Raw genomic sequence first — 15,443 nt, 5'->3', positions numbered from 1 at the left:
ATACTTCTTCTCCGATACATTGGAGGGGAACAAAAATTTAGTATGTGGTCAAGCTTCTATTCAAACTGCTCCTCGTTCTTTTCAACACCTTCAACAACTTTCTTCCTATGATTTATATGCTATCATTTCAAATCTATAATACTCACAGTATTTAATACTTCTTTAATAATAAGCTTTAAAATTTATTCGCGCATACCGGCAAGATTGTAAAGTTTATGATTTTAACCCTTCAATGACTTTGTTTAAACAAGTCTAGCAAGTGTTGATGGATTTATTTCAACTCGAATAACACAACTTAACAGGTTCGGTGTCGTTATTTAAAGTCGAACAAAATTTCTGATTGATTAAGGCTAGGAATTCTCATGGAATTTTTAAACCTTTAGACATAGAAGGATGGGCTTAAAGTGGCCAAATCACTCACCAAAGTGATTTTCAGGCCACATCAACTATACTACCAAAAATCAGCATGAGATTTGTGGAGGGATAACGTAAAGCTGGCCACCGCAAAACAAATCATCACATGTGATGCACTTCTCTTCTTCTATCGACTACACAGACTTGGCCGGCGACGTTATTGGTTTGTTCATTTGTTAATCTAAAGAGTTTTTTTTCATGAATATTTTATATATATTGTATCCAGGCATTTACGTGATATTTGGATTTAGGTTATGCTCAGTTAAAAAAAACGGAGTACTCGTACTGCAACCCGTCAACCTTGGTTGAATCCTGAACTTCGTAACCTGCGCAACCGGCTTCGAAAGGCGAGGAAAAAGATCCACAACGGCGATAACATGGATCGCAAACGAATTACGTGACTTAGAGAGCGCCTTCCTTTGAGAGCGTGTTAAGTGATAACTCAACACCTTTGTCTTTTCCCTCGAATGATGTTTTTCGTAAGATGGCTGCACTGGTTTGATCGAAAGGACCTGGACCGGTTGGCATTCCATCACTCCTAGTAAAAAAAATTTGGCTTCTCTTTCCGCTCCTATTTTGACCATCTTCAACAAATCGTTGGGGGAGGCTGTATTTCCTGGGACCTGGAAAATTGCTTCGATAACCCCAATTCAAAAAGCTGGAAACATACATAAATAGAGCAAAAAATTATCAAGGAATTTCGATTCTGAGCTGTTTCCGAAAGTTTTTGAGATCCTCGTTTACGATGTGCTGTATCAAACTGAGAAAACACCATCTCTGAAGATCCAACTGGGTTCATGAAACGTAGATCAACGACCACCTATCTCATGACGTACGTTACTAAATTAGCTGGTAGGTGTTACCAACTCGGTAACATTGTTTTTGTTGTTTTTTTTTATGATTTAAATTGATGGGTCGGAGTTAGGTTGTGAAATTGTTAACAGCTAGTTCAGGGCAACGCAACGGTGGATTCAAATTCGAACACGCGGTCAGCGAATTCTAAACTGCGAAGTAGGCGAAAGCAAAACGCACATGGGTTCGACGACTTGCGTACGCCTATAACGCAGCGCCGCAAGATTCACGCGTTTTGGAAAAACGCAAGCAGAGCCGAGCCGAGGTTTCTTGCTGAGGCGAGACAAATCACCAAGTCTCTTGGTTCCCGGCAGTGATCGAAGGCAGACGTACCCAGCAAACGATCCGTGGTGCGACAACAACCTTAGTGTGTCTGTTTTGTGGTGTGTGCCTAACGAAGCTGAAACGACTCCGAAACCAGCACGTGTGTCCATCAGCAATAAAGCACGCAAACCGCTTGAGTAGTTCGGACCGATCATCGCCGCAGCCAGAGACCAGCTTGGACCGAATCCCTTCTCCATGGTGTGGGTGGTCATTTTGGTCAGCATCCTATCGAAGCCCGAGGTGCGCGCCAAGCCAGCGCGCCTAGCTAGCAGTGTCCACCAGACCATCGACAGCCAGCCTGGTGTGCGTAAAACAGCACTACGCGTGGCTTAGTCAGTCTGGTTGGCCAGTCCAAGTCGAGAGAGAGATCGTATCATCCAGCTGGTAGTGCGTGGTACCGCACTACCTCTCCCGTCCCATCAACACGTCTCGTCCGAGTGAGGCGACTGTGGAGTCGAAGACCGAGGTGCGCGCATAGCCTATAGCGCGTGGTTGGTTTACCCAAGCCGAGGAGAGAGACCGAACTAGCCGTGAGTGTGGTGCGTGGTACCGCGCCGTTCCTCCCGTTCCATCCAGGCGTCGCCCAGTGCGTGCGACCAAGACGACCCGACCGAGTGAGACGATTGTCCCGTTATCATCCCGACCCCGTGTACTTTTCATCGAGAATTCGCCGAATACATCTGATTTGAAACCAAGGTAACTTTTTGTTGTAGGAATCCACCCATCCGAAAACTCCCCCAGCCTAACATACGCCCTGAGACCCAGGAACAAAAGAGGCCTTGAGCGCCCAAACCCATTAGTCCCCGTGGCTCTAGACCAGGGACTGGGTGTTGCTGGGCAGCCCCTTCTGGGCTGAACCCGTTCCTGGGGAAAAAGCAAAGTTTCATAGGCTAGATAAACGTAAATAAGTCGGCGCCGTATATGTTGACCTGAGTAAAGCCTTTGATAAGGTACCGCATGATTTGGCTGTAGAAAAAAAAAATCGGCGATTGAGGTTTCCGGACTGGCTCGGCAACTGGATAAACTCGTACCTCGTAGGTCGAACTGCTTTCGTACGACTGGGCTCTGTTAACTCGTCTCCGTTTCAGATAACCTCGGCAGTGCCTCAGGGGAGTCATCTGGGACCTCTGATATTTCTCCTCTTCATCAATGATTTGAATACTATTCTTGAGTCGAAAAAACTGCTGTACGCCGATGATCTCAAAATTTCCCGAACAATCTTTTCGTTAGTCGATTGCTGTGCTCTCCAAAAGGACATTGACTGTCTTCTCACTTGGTGTTATAAAAGCGTATGGCTTCCAACATTACCAAATGCACTACCATTACGTTCACTCTATTACAAAGGCCTATGAGTTTCGTGTACAACATGCCAACGTATTTCAGTGATTTCTATAGCATAAAATTGTTGCATTGTGCTCTTGTGCGCAGCATTCTAGAATTTGGAGTGCAAATTTGGGCACCATATCAGGCGGTACAATCAAAAAAAAATCGAGAAAGTACAGCGATGCTTTGTCCGATACGCATTAAGTCATCGACCATGGAACAACGGATTCGAGCTCCCACCTTACGAACAACGGTGCTTACTACTAAATAAACCGACGCTGGCATTAAGGCGCGTTTTCCTACAACGGCTCTTCATTTTCGACATCATGCAGAATAACGTGGATTGTCCCGAATTACTGTCGATCCTGCCGTTAAGAACAACCCGGTCGCAGGAACTGCTAAGACTTTCTCACCGACGAACTCTATAAGGTCAGAAAATTGGGGTGTGCAGTTTGGATTGGTTTTGTATACGAGTTATTTTCCATTTCAGAACTATATAGCAAACAAAGTTTCCTACCATGTACCAAGCCGATATAAGTAAAAAAAAAGTTTGATGGAATGATTGGTGAAACACCAATGCATACAACCGAGATTTCTAGTATAATCTGGAACTTACGGGTCATATCCGATACATGAATATTGATTTTATTACTCAATTTTAAAAGTCTGTAAAATCTGGGTAAAATGAGCATAAATCTACACAAAATCTGTGTCTGACCAATATCTGGACGAAGGGTCAAAAGTCTGTGTTTTACAGACAAATCTGGGCACCTGGAAACTTAGTACGTACAGAATGGTCCAATCGGTATTTAAAGTACACCAAGGTTTTGTTACGCGGCTTTTTACACGGTTTTCGGGAATTAACACAGTTTTTTGCACAGTTTTTTTTAACGCGGTACGTATATCATTGTAAAAAAAACCTTGGAAAACAAATGGTAAAATTGTTAAAAAAAATCCCAAATTTCAATAGCTCATTTCATATATTTTTTTTTTAATTCAGAAATAAAACAAAAATAAGCGCTTTAAAACCTTTTGTTGTATTGTTTATTTATTTTTGAAGATCGTTTGATTTTATGTACGCAAGAGTACTTCAAATTGACTATCACATCAAAAGTTTGTGCACGCGATACCATCGTTCTGGAAACTTCAAACAGGAATGATTAGATATACCGTTACAACAAATTGTAAACCAATTTGTCTAAAGCGTGCGTTTTTAGGCGTTATTTTCGCTGCATCAAATGACAGATAACACGCGAACAATCACGAAAGTTAGGTTGCAAAAGCAAGTTCGATTATCAACATAAATCCTGAACGGAGACCCATTGAAGACTTCACTGATAACTCCTACTGGAATAACCGTGTTTATTTCAACGAGTGGGGTTCTTTTTTTGTTTCAAAATTTGCTACAAATGTTGTCTACAATTTGACCAAGACGCGCCACACTCTTTCCCTCTAATCGTCCGATTGATTCGCCCAATTCTGGTTCAATGTGTGCTTGGCAGATGTTTAGTAAACTTCGATGATGGACGTCTGACGTCTCTTGTTCAAACGACCCACACCCATCTACTTAGTAGTAAATGGATGAAGATAGCGGAATTCAAAGATTAGAACCTTTTGAGTGTTTGTGTCTGATGCCCGGAGTCTACTAAAACCGAACAGTCTCAGTATTTTCATGTCTTCAGTAGTGTGTAGCTATAAAACGATCGCAAATTGCAATTGTAATCGGACTTCCACAACACCCGTCCTATCGCTCGATGGATGAATTGATGATGATGATGATGATGGTCACACTGTGAAAAATACATAAACAATCCCACTCGGTTCATAGAAAGAGTATAAAACGATAGCTCCTGTCGGCGGCTAGCTTCCAGTTCTGTTCCAGCTTTCGACTTTCGGTGACCATTCGTTGTTCGGTTTGCGGATTGCTAAATAAGACTAAATAAGTGAGACTTCCTAATCGGTTGTTGTCTCAGTGTTTCTATATACAACCTTCAACGCGTTATTTGCAAATTTTAATGACGTTTTAAGTGAAGTGACTTTGTTTAGAACTGAAGGGCGGCACTTTCACGGACAAATCCCATTTCAAGGTTTTGTTTTGTTCATCTTTCCTTTTCGGGAAGACGAATCACCAAGCAAAAATTGATTCGTTCGATTGAAGGTTGGTTTTGTTTCGGTTTCCTTCGAGTGACATTGTGCAATTTATTCATTTTTTATCGGTAAAAAAGGAGCTTGAACAATTTGTTATATAAAAGTTTTTTTTTTGAAAAAATAGGTGAATAAATTTACTGCTATTGAGCCGCTAAGCAAGAACAGCTGTACTACCAAAAAGATAGTTAAAACTGCGTAGAAGATGAAAGCTGTTAACTGTTGATCGAAGCTGTAAACAAAAACACGTGTGATGACGTTTTGCATTATTTTGACATTTTTTAATCACCAGAATTGTGCTGTAGATTTTCCTTTTGAGAAATCTTAATCTGAAATATGAATCTGAAATCGGAATCTGAAATCTGAATCTGAAATCTGAATGTTAAATCTGAATCTGAAATCTGAATCTGAAATCTGAAATCTGAATCTGAAATCTGAATCTGAAATCTGAATCTGAAATCTGAATCTGAAATCTGAATCTGAAATCTGAATCTGAATCTGAAATCTGAATCTGAAATCTGAATCTGAAATCTGAATCTGAAATCTGAATCTGAAATCTGAATCTGAAATCTGAATCTGAAGTCTGAATCTGAATCTGAAATCTGAAATCTGAAATCTGAATCTGAAATCTGAATCTGAAATCTGAATCTGAATTCTGAATCTGAAATCTGAATCTGAAATCTGAAATCTGAACCTGATATCTGAATCTGAAATCTGAATCTGAAATCATTAAAAATTATTTAAAAATAACAAAAATCTCAATCTGAAATCCTAACTCAAAATTCTACTAAAAGCTTTTTTTTCTGATGATTGCATAGCTTTAGGCGCTTTTCAATGGTTTTCAATCAGCGTATTTATTGATTAAGTATGTATCTTTTAATTTTTTCCATTTCTTTTTTAACTTTAATTTTCTTCATCAAAAGACAAGTTCCCCACATTTAGGTCAACAACGACTGCCATTGATTCGTAATGACTTAAGCTCACCATCAACCGAATGTTAATTGCTTTTATCTTCTTTTCCCATTTCGTTCACAGCCGTGTAATCATGTAAACAATTCTGGAAGCCATCAGCATCACCTCCGACGTCAGATTCGTACGATCTTAAAAAGTGTGGACTCGTAAGAGAGAAAGAAAAAAGAAGAAGCAGTGAATCGTATCTGGGAACGGACCCATAAAAGTGGAAAGTTGGAAAAAATTGAAAGATTGTGTTCAAAGTTCGACGACGTTTTAGGTAGAAGGAAGTAAAAAATCAGTACAACAAACAGTTAAAGGTTTTGTTTTGTTGGGGGTGAATCAGAATTCTTATTTCTTCAGTGTCAAGTGCAAGTGTGCCTCTCTTCAAGTGTGTCAGCTGAGTAGAGGAAAGTCACGCTGTAGAGGAAATTTTACGACCTTTCAACGGTTGAAAATCGAGATAAGAGTTGTCCCCACATACATACGGCAAAGTAAAGGCTTCAGCGAGAAGTGATTGCTTGAAGAAACCTCGATCCGGGGTTAAGCTTTAAAGGCGACCGTCAGTTTTAAGAGCTTCAGTGCAGGGAAAAGGTTCAATTAGTGACTTTCGGGAGCTAAACCGAATCGGGCAGTTTGGGTACATTTATGGCCGCAAAGATGAATCTTTCGTTCGCCGGATGTGGCTTCCTGGGAATCTATCATGTCGGGGTGGCCGTTGCCTTTAAGAAGTATGCTCCCCATTTGCTGCTGCATCGGATTAGTGGAGCTTCGGCTGGGGCTTTGGCGGCATGTTGTTTGCTGTGCGATATGCCTCTAGGTGAGTAGAAAGATTTCTTATTGTGGATTGTGGAATAGTATCGGCAGTTTTTGGCTTACAAAAATGCAAAAAAATGTCATCACAATATGACGAAACATATTCCAAACTGAACAATACAATAATGTTCAAAAATGCCAAACAAGTCCAAAAGAAATCCATCAACTTTGAAAGAAAATCGTACATGATGCTGCATAAAGTTCGTCAAAATTTACAAAGAGATACGTTCATTAAGCTTGACTTTATGGGTTGTACGTTTCGTTTTGAAGTCAGATTTCTTTTTCAAGCTTGCCGGCACTATCTGGACCCTTCTTGTGGTCTTGTACCGTTCCGGGTCATACAAAATCGACTACCTAGAATGTATAAAACATAATTACATCCTCCGACTTTGCTTTATGCACCTGTAGGGAGTCGAAACCTTTCAGATATGCCCCCAACGTTTTCCCTTCGCTGCTTGTTCGGCATAAAGAAAAGACAAGAAAAATTAGATACGGAACAATGATGCTTTCAGACTTCAACAACTTTTCTGCTAAAAAAATCTCGAGAAAAGGTAATTTGTTACAATTAGGCATAGAACCATAAATATAGAGTAAGAACTCAAAGGGCTCCTACCCAACTCCCCGAGGTGGATTAATAGTGGCTTGCAATTTACAACCTGTCACAGCTCTGAGCCCAAGCAATCCATCATCGATCTGCTTGAACCCAGTTGATAAGATTGTGCTTTGCGGAGGGTTTTTGAGTCAGCCAATCAGGATGGTGACGGTATTAATTTGCATTGATAATTTTCTAATATTAAATCTGTGTATTGCAAATGAAAAAAACAACTGCCGGCACACAAAATAAGAGACGAACGAGCTGCATGTGTTTTGGTCAGAGTTAAGAGCTCACAAACATCGCATTACTCAGTTTTGCAATGGCTAGGCTTGGGTAAATTATGATGGCGATAACCTTGCGGGGAACTTTGGTCCTCATTTTTTCGTCTTTTTCTTCCATTGAGACGGACATCGGACCAAACTTATTGCGTATTTTGCCATCGAAATTTCACCGGTTTTGCCGGCCGGTTGTTCTGAAAAAAAAAAAAAACGCACACTGGTAGGTTATTTTTATTTTTGTTATATTTAATGTTCTAATCTTTCGAGATTAGAAGTTAATCTTAAAAATAGTCTTCATGTGGCGTTAGGTGCGCCTCAGAAATTTCCTTGTTTGTTTCTTGTTGATGTAATAATTTTCTACAAGAATATTCCTGTAGATTGGATTGAGTTGATTCGGAGTCATTTTCTAATTGCTGGAAGCCTGAAGTCTTTAAAGCTTTATTTTGGTTAAAAACTCACCCATGATATATTGCCGAAGTTTTTGTTAGATTGATTAATCTCAACTCCTCCGCCTCAACTCAAATACTTTTTAGTGAATTTACGTTAAGCATAGTCGTTGTGAATTTTGCTAAGTAGTGCAATGAATGATGAATGATATGACTCAACCATCTTAGTATACTATCAATTACATCTGGCTCAGTATAATTCACGTGAATCAGTTGCCCTCGTGCTCCTACATTGTGAAAAATTTATGACAACATCGGTTAAGAAATACACATTAATTCAGGCATAAATAAGTTTGTTTGTTTCTGATCCGTAAAATAAGAAAAAGGTAATATTTAAAAAAAATGCATCAGTAATCTAAGGTTGAAAGACTCTCCGGTTTTATCCGGATTTGCCCGAATTTTTAATTCAATGTTGAGGAATAGTCCGGAACGGCCCAGTTGCCCGTATTTCATTCAAAAAGCCTGTTTTTTCCGGATTCACTCCTTTTATTGGCAAATCCAAACAAACAAAAAAACAAATTGAGTTGAAATTTTTTTCATTTACGCCTCCAAAACGGAATTTTTAGTTTTGCAAAAATAATCATGAAAGGTTTTTTGGAAGCCTTGAATACAATTTAAAATGTATTGATAACTTTTTATGTGAATTTTTTTTTCTATTTGTTTTCTTAATATTTGTTGAGTTATTTATTGGTTCCGACAAAATTTGCCCGGATATGGCACGGATTTTTGGTCGTCAATTATGGAATCGAATGCCTGGATTTTGCCAGGTTTTCATAAAAAATTACCCGAATTTGTCTGGCCCGGATACATGCTGAAAATATTCTGGCAACCTTATGCATGACTGATTAGGTGATGCAAAATCAATCATTTCCACCTTATCTTCTGGCTGATGAAACCTGGTAATGATTTTTAGGAATAAGATAATATTGATTTAGGATCATAAAAAAAACATTTATTTCACCGGGAATTTATCAGTAACAAAGTAATGCTAACTTATTTTTTTAGACTATAGCTCTGAATTTCTGTGAATGAAAAAACAAAATCACCAGATTAAATGTATTGATTTCTTCTCTTCTTCTATATTCTCTTATTTATATTCACTTTTTTCTTCAATTTCTTTTTCCATAGATCTGTTTACACGATAAAAATAAAAAAAAGTATCAGCAAAAATATTTTAGTTCTTTGCTTGTCCACACTAACAATTCCTATGTCTTTTCTTGTGCAAGAATTTATTAAAAAACCGAACAAATCTAGAGTTTGTAGAAGAGATTTAAGAAGGTATATGTCCTATTTAAGTTTATGGCATATCGTCAAATAAAAATTCTAATTAGAGAGTAATTAAGACAGAAATGACGTGTTTTTAGAATATCGAAGTTGCAGTTTCTGATCTCTTTCTTAATTATGGTTTTATCAAAAGAACAGTTTAAATATTAAGGAGCCTTTACACAAAAAATGCCAGTATAACCAAAACGGGAATCTTAGTTCGGAAAAAAATTATACTGAGCTTAAAAAATAAAAATTCTTCCCTTTCGCTTAGACAGCTCCTTATACTATGAAAATCATTTTCATATAAAAGTTATAAGAGTTCGCATAAAAGTAATAAGCTGAATAAATGTTTCAAAAATAGAATTAACAATTAACTAACGATGAGTCCATAATGTTCATGTTGTCTCATTGAGCTGTTCTATGATGTTTTTTCATAATGACATAAAGAACGATCAAATCACTCTGCTTCAGACGGTTTAAATTTTTTTTTGTTGAAAATGCATGAACGTGGGGTTGCTAGTCAAACCAAAAGAGTAACTGACGTTTCTTCCTTTTATCCTCATTGACAACTTGGACGTGGCCGGCACCGTTATTAATTTATATATATTTTTTTGGCAGAGAATAAGTTTTGTACATTTAGTATGAACTGCTATTCCCAAACACCATTTTTTTGGACTTGGTACAAAATTGATGGCCTACATCAAACACGGAGTAGCAACCATTTTCGATGTGGAACTATTTCCGCTTAGCCACGTCAGCGATTGTGGAATTCGAAGTGCATTACGATGATTCTTATGAAAATATAATGTAATAAATTTATGTTATTGAAATATAATAGTTTGGAGCCCATCGGATCCAAAGACCAAAGATGGATATTAGTAGTCAAACAAGCAAAGCTAAGCTATTTATGTTAATTAGTTCTAATGACAAAGCCAAAAGCAGCCAGGTATCTGGCAATACACAAGGCAACAAAATCAACATTTTCCCGAGGTGTAAAGAATTTATTTACTAATTTTGAATAACTTGTGAACCCTGATTCTCAATACGTAATTAATTTTTCCATCAGCTCTAGTTATCAAAGTAGCTTTTTTGTTTCGATTATGATCGTTTTATCATCTTTCTGGCATTCGCGATTTTAAACTTATCCGGTACAACTGTGTTCGATGTTTACTCTTTGGCTCGAACTCGCGGACATCAGCTCAGAAGGCAACTGACTTGTCAACTGAGCTATATCACAATCCTAAAAGGTAGCTTATGAAAATAGGTATCAGTTTCAGCCTATTTGTGAACTTATTTACTATAGGACATTCGAAAAAATTCAATGATCATGTTTCCCCAGGGCTGCGTATAATTTGAAGTTCTAATACAAAAAAGTTATCGATGTTTTTTTTGTAAATGTTTGGCAACTCTGCAATTTACGAGAACGTTGACGTAACTTTTTAAAAGCTTTAACACATATGTAATCTTGATATTCCTCAAAACAATAAGTTTGAAGACTTCAACAAAGTTGTTAAATGAGTTGAAATCTTAAATATTTCTTGAAGGATGTCAAGTATAGTTGTATTTTATCTATTAACATTTCAAAAACTTGTAGAATTTTAATTTTTTTCAATAAGTTGTTTTTCTGAAACTGAAATACCAAGGCAGTTCTGATTCGTTGTTTGATTAAAAAACATTAAATGTATTTAAAATCTGTTTAAACTTTCATGTAGTATTTTTTCACCTTTCATATTATAAAAACTTGAGGTGATAGGCTAAATCAAAATCTAACGAAACAATTGAAGTCAGGAAACGAAAATTTTCCAGAACTAATGTAATCCTTTGTGTAATCCAATCAACTTCTCATTTAGCTGGTCCAGATAAGTATTTTTTTTGTAATTTATGATGATAGGACAAAATATGAATTCCAAGAAAAAGATAACAGGGACAGTTTATGAATTTTAATAACAGCAAATGCCAATTGCAATTCTGTATAGTAAAAGTAATTATTTACCATGAGTTGTATTTTTAAGTTAATTTAATGGCCTTATCGATAAATAATATATTCTTTCAGTAACAAGTTCCATATTTTATTTTATTTTAGTATGGAATAGCTTTGTTAAATAAGTAATGCTAGATAGAGTTGGTATTGCCCAGTTATCACTTACGCAGATAATCATGCAACTTTTCAACATCGATCATTCTCTTCTAATCTCCTATCCATCTGTTATATTTTATTCTTGAAATGTTCTCACTGAAAGAACATATTCTTCCCTGATAGAGCCGTTAACTTCAATTGGTCCCTAAGGTTTAAAACAATGTGTATAAGGCACACACATTGTGTTAAACCTTGTGTTTAATTTGTTACATTTGATGAAATGAAAGATAACATAAAAGTCCATGAGTTACCAACTAATAACTCATTGGGCCTTGGACAGAGCAGATAATACTATACTTGTTATCAAACGCTTAGTATTTCGTTGCCTTTTCTAAAAGGAATAAGTTTCTTCATTGCTTGCTTAATTTAGAATTGAAACAAACTTTTGCTCATATTATGGCGCTCCTGGCGAACGGATTTGGAAGTTCTTGGCGCCCACGTGTCGGGAATTTTCTCAGTTTCACGTATGTATTTTTGACATTCCGTAAATCGACTGTACTTTGTAAACAATCAACATGGAAGCCGAAAGAAGGGAACAAATTGTGCACAGTTATTTGGAAAATCCATTGTGATCTGCCTCTAGGCTAGCAAAACAGCTGAAATTTCCCAGAAAAACCGTATGGCGCGTTATAAAACGGTAGAGGGAAACATTGACGACGATTCGGAAGCCTCAAGCCAATCGCCGGAGTGGAACTCATGACCGGAAACTGCGTGCTGAGGTTATGAAGATGATTAAGAAGAATTCTCATCTGTCAGACCATGATTTGGCCAGAAAACTCGGTACTGCCCGCAGTAGGTACCGTGAGGAGAATTCGACTCCGGGAAGGAATAAGGTCGTATCGAGCTAGCAAACAGCCAAATCGGACCATAAAATAGAATAACTAGTGTGGTCAAAATCCGTGCGCGGAAGCTTTTCGACCAGGTGCTGACCAAGTTCAACGGTTAACTTCTGATGGACGATGAAACCTATATCAAGGCTTCCTTCGGGCAAATCCCAGGTCTAAAATTTTACTTGGCAACGACTCGGGGGAATGCTCCAGAAAAAAATTAATTTGTATTTGCCGACAAATTTGCTCGAAAATATATGATTTGGCAGGGCAGCTGTGGCAAAAAATTTTGTTTCCAAAAACGAATTTTGCCGTTCATTCGATCCCACGACCATTTCGTAATATTTTGGCCAGATTTGGCCAGCTGTCATTGCAGCAAAGTCGTTCAAGAATAGTATCCAGAGAAAGGGGGCCAGAATGTTCCGAAAAAACTTAATCCACGCAACTGCTCCCAGTTCCGCCCTCTATTGAGAAATACTCTGGGTAATCATGAAGAGGAGACTCAAGGCAAAGGGAAAGGTTGTCGAAGACATCAATCAGATGAAGATCTGGTGGAATAAGATAGCTAAAACGATGGACGAAGAAGGTATGCGCCGCCATTCGAAAATTTCTTCGAAACCTTGACGAATAATTTTATTATTTTTTTTTTCTTAAAAGTATGAAGAAAACGCTACATTTGTATAAAAAAAAATCTTGAATTCGATAATAAAAAATAGAAGTACAGGCAATTGTTTTTGTTCCAATCCTATCTCAAGCAAGCTTTAGATTTGAATGTTAAGTTTAAAAAAAAAAAAAATACGTGAATTTCAAAGTTTGTGAATCATTGCGGAACTAAAAAAGCATTTTGTTAAAGTTACGAAGGTTTTAGATGCCTAAGATTGCCTTCAACTTGAAAGCCTCGTTTTCAGTTTGTGTTTAAACCTTTTATCACTACTCAATGTTGAGTGGAGTAAAAGGTTCATTCATTAACCGTTTCAATGTGTGAAATCACTTTATCACAATGTCAGGCAAGGTGGGACGGCACTGAGCGTCTGATCAATTGAGGTATGTCAGGAACGTTCCAGCAAATAAACAACCTACCTAATTTGATCCCATTCATTTAGTGGTTTCTTTATTCAGAAGCTGTATCTCGCGCTCGATTGTTTCGTTTCCGCTCCATTTTGAGAAAGACTACAAAAAGAGGGCACGAAGAAATCAGGATTAACACAAATCGATTAGAAAAACGGTTGCCCTGCCTATGATTTTATTTGTTTGTTATCATTGATGAAAAACAAACCATCAATGAAACCGGCTAATGCAACCCGTTGCATTCGAAATAGTATAGTGAACACATTGCGGCTCCGGGCGGTCAGATGGACTTGGACGGTCAACAACAATGACGAAGTGACCGGTTTTGAACTTGTCAGTGACTAAAGGCTGTGTACAAACACGTGTCCCTGGATGGCGGAAAGGTCTCTTTAAGTGCGTTCAATATCACCAACAATGCCGGCTGCTCACGGTCAAACGTGGAAACCCTAAAAGTTCCTGACGACAGTGTGGCTGGAACACTATCACCCGGTTGGCCTAAACATTCTCATTGTTAGTTTGCTCCTGTTAGTGACTTATAAGTTGGTCAATGTTTACTGAATGATAGGAAAGCACACTTGGAGGAGCAACAGCAAGGGCTAATACACGATGGAGAAACAGCTGTTTGAAGGTGTGTTTTAGTTTGCCTACTTCCCTTGGCTTTGTGTTAATTTTCCAGGTGACCTAGAAACTTGCATTTCATAAGCAATGAAAGCGAAACTGGATGTTCCGATTTTTTTTCCTTTAAAAGTGCTCACTTTGCGGTATTCTGAAGAGTTGTAGAGAATATTTTTCCCCACCAAAGAAAAAATTGAATTCTGAGATGGCCATTTTTTAAATCGACTTTAAGTTTTTAGCTTGCATTTTTTTCAGTGTAGGATTTCCATTAACTTTCACCTTCAATTATTACAATCTAAGCTCTCATTTCTTCGAAATCAGTGCAATCAATTCAACGAAGCAGTTGCTTTTTGCCCACAAAGTTTCATTGATTTCTGAGAGGGTCATGCCAACTTCGTGTCGATATGGCGTGAAATTCGTCTAAAAAAAAAATCCTTCCCGAATCGATAGTGTAAACATAAATTATTTATTTGTTGATTCACAACATATAAATTGTTGAACCCAGCGGACTTTTCAAGGCTCATCCAACACTATCGTAAATCGAGATGCGACATTAGGAAAACTACAAACTCAGATGCTCCTAGTACCAACCTAGTGTCCCTAACTCTGGCCCCGATGATGATTGGCCACGCGTGTTGTTTACCAGTTCGGTTCATGACACTCGTTTGATTGAACGTGATTGCCCAAGACAGAGCGCGCGCACAGTCCACCAAACAGCACCGCACACAGACACAAAACGGCCGGAGTTTGAATAAGAAACAACACTATACATTTACCCGCCCTTTGCCGCATCACACAGGGCACCACGTGCCCTCAACGTCAACGTCAACACGCAAACGTGGCCACGGCTTAGCTTTATCTTTAACTTGGTTGGCAACTTTTCGTCAACGCGATAATTTGGCTTGGGACAAAAACATATGGCGTCAAAGTAGTGTGACGCGCAGAAAAGTCCCACACCGTGAGTTGCTATCTTGCTTAGATCAGCTTAGGGTTTCTCAAAGGTTTAAGAAAAAAAGAGGCTCGATCTCAGTCGAATCAATAGGACACCAGAAAGTGGACGACCTTGTACTGGGAAGGTGTGTTCCGATGTCGCCCTACGGTTTGAAATGTTGCTTCAATACTGTCGAAACGTCATTATTTGGTGGTTCGATCATCAATATGTTTCTAAGCAATAGTCGAAGGAAATTAACCAGTTGAAGCATTGAACCGGGAAGCTTACACCACTTTGCTAATAAAAGTGGCAACACGTGACTCGCTCGAGCGTGGCTAAGCCATGTCGTTACAAGAGTCGTTTGTGAATAATTGTACTCCTTACCCCTTAAAATCAGAGTAGTTCGAGAAACAGCTTTCATTGGTAGAAAAACCCGTTCGGCACCCTCTGTAGAT

General features: G+C 38.3%; 1 protein-coding gene across 5 annotated transcripts in view; it reads left to right on the top strand.

The window, feature by feature from the left end:
* The window catches only part of LOC129745266 (1-acylglycerol-3-phosphate O-acyltransferase Pnpla3-like), a 76,345-nt gene that overhangs the window by 5,053 nt on the left and 55,849 nt on the right, over nucleotides 1-15,443 (top strand). For 2 of the 5 annotated variants that reach the window (XM_055738229.1, XM_055738228.1), the window contains exons 1-2: nucleotides 4,777-5,071; nucleotides 6,094-6,829. In XM_055738229.1, the coding sequence (XP_055594204.1) occupies nucleotides 6,658-6,829 (172 nt within the window). In that variant the 5' untranslated portion in view covers nucleotides 4,777-5,071; nucleotides 6,094-6,657. Of the gene's footprint in view, nucleotides 1-4,776; nucleotides 5,072-6,093; nucleotides 6,830-15,443 lie in introns of those variants that run through there. The other 3 variants (XM_055738226.1, XM_055738230.1, XM_055738227.1) reach the window with 3 other exon arrangements.

Source organism: Uranotaenia lowii, chromosome 2, assembly GCF_029784155.1.
Source record: "Uranotaenia lowii strain MFRU-FL chromosome 2, ASM2978415v1, whole genome shotgun sequence".
In the NCBI taxonomy this organism is placed as follows: domain Eukaryota; kingdom Metazoa; phylum Arthropoda; class Insecta; order Diptera; family Culicidae; genus Uranotaenia; species Uranotaenia lowii.
The sequence above is the reverse complement of the archived record's forward strand: the minus strand, read 5'-3'. Positions and strand labels throughout refer to the sequence as shown.